Source organism: Egretta garzetta, unplaced genomic scaffold, assembly GCF_000687185.1.
Source record: "Egretta garzetta isolate BGI_Z169 unplaced genomic scaffold, ASM68718v1 scaffold433, whole genome shotgun sequence".
NCBI classification, from domain to species: Eukaryota; Metazoa; Chordata; class Aves; order Pelecaniformes; family Ardeidae; genus Egretta; species Egretta garzetta.
In genome coordinates this window covers 191,418-191,784 of record NW_009259253.1, presented here as the reverse complement: position 1 = coordinate 191,784, position 367 = coordinate 191,418, and the positions used below count along the sequence as shown (strand labels likewise).

Sequence of the window (367 nt, the reverse complement as noted above, 5' to 3'; positions counted from 1 at the left end):
CCCTCCCCCTGCGCCCGCAGCCGCTTTGGGGGGGTTATTATTTTATTTTTTTTTTTTTTCTTTTTTCTTTCTTTCTTACAGTCTATTTTTCTACGCTTTGCTAATCATGGTGCTGGGGAAGGTGAAGAGTTTGACCATAAGCTTTGACTGTCTGAATGACAGCAACGTCCCCGTCTACTCCAGCGGGGACACGGTCTCAGGAAGGGTCAGCTTAGAAGTGACGGGGGAAATCAGGGTGAAATCCCTCAAAATCCACGCCCGGGGACACGCCAAGGTGCGCTGGACCGAGTCGCGGAACGCCGGCTCCAACACCGCCTACACGCAGAACTACACCGAAGAAGTGGAGTATTTCAACCACAAGGACATC

At 51.5% G+C, this 367-nt stretch overlaps 1 protein-coding gene across 1 annotated transcript in view; it reads left to right on the top strand.

Annotated features, from left to right (window-relative positions):
- Positions 1 to 35: 35 nt before the first annotated feature.
- The window catches only part of ARRDC3 (arrestin domain containing 3), a 12,878-nt gene continuing 12,546 nt past the window's right edge, over positions 36 to 367 (top strand). The window contains exon 1 of the mRNA XM_009636091.2: positions 36 to 367. This exon is cut by the window's right edge and continues 16 nt beyond it. Coding sequence (XP_009634386.1) covers positions 107 to 367 — 261 coding nt within the window. The 5' untranslated portion in view covers positions 36 to 106.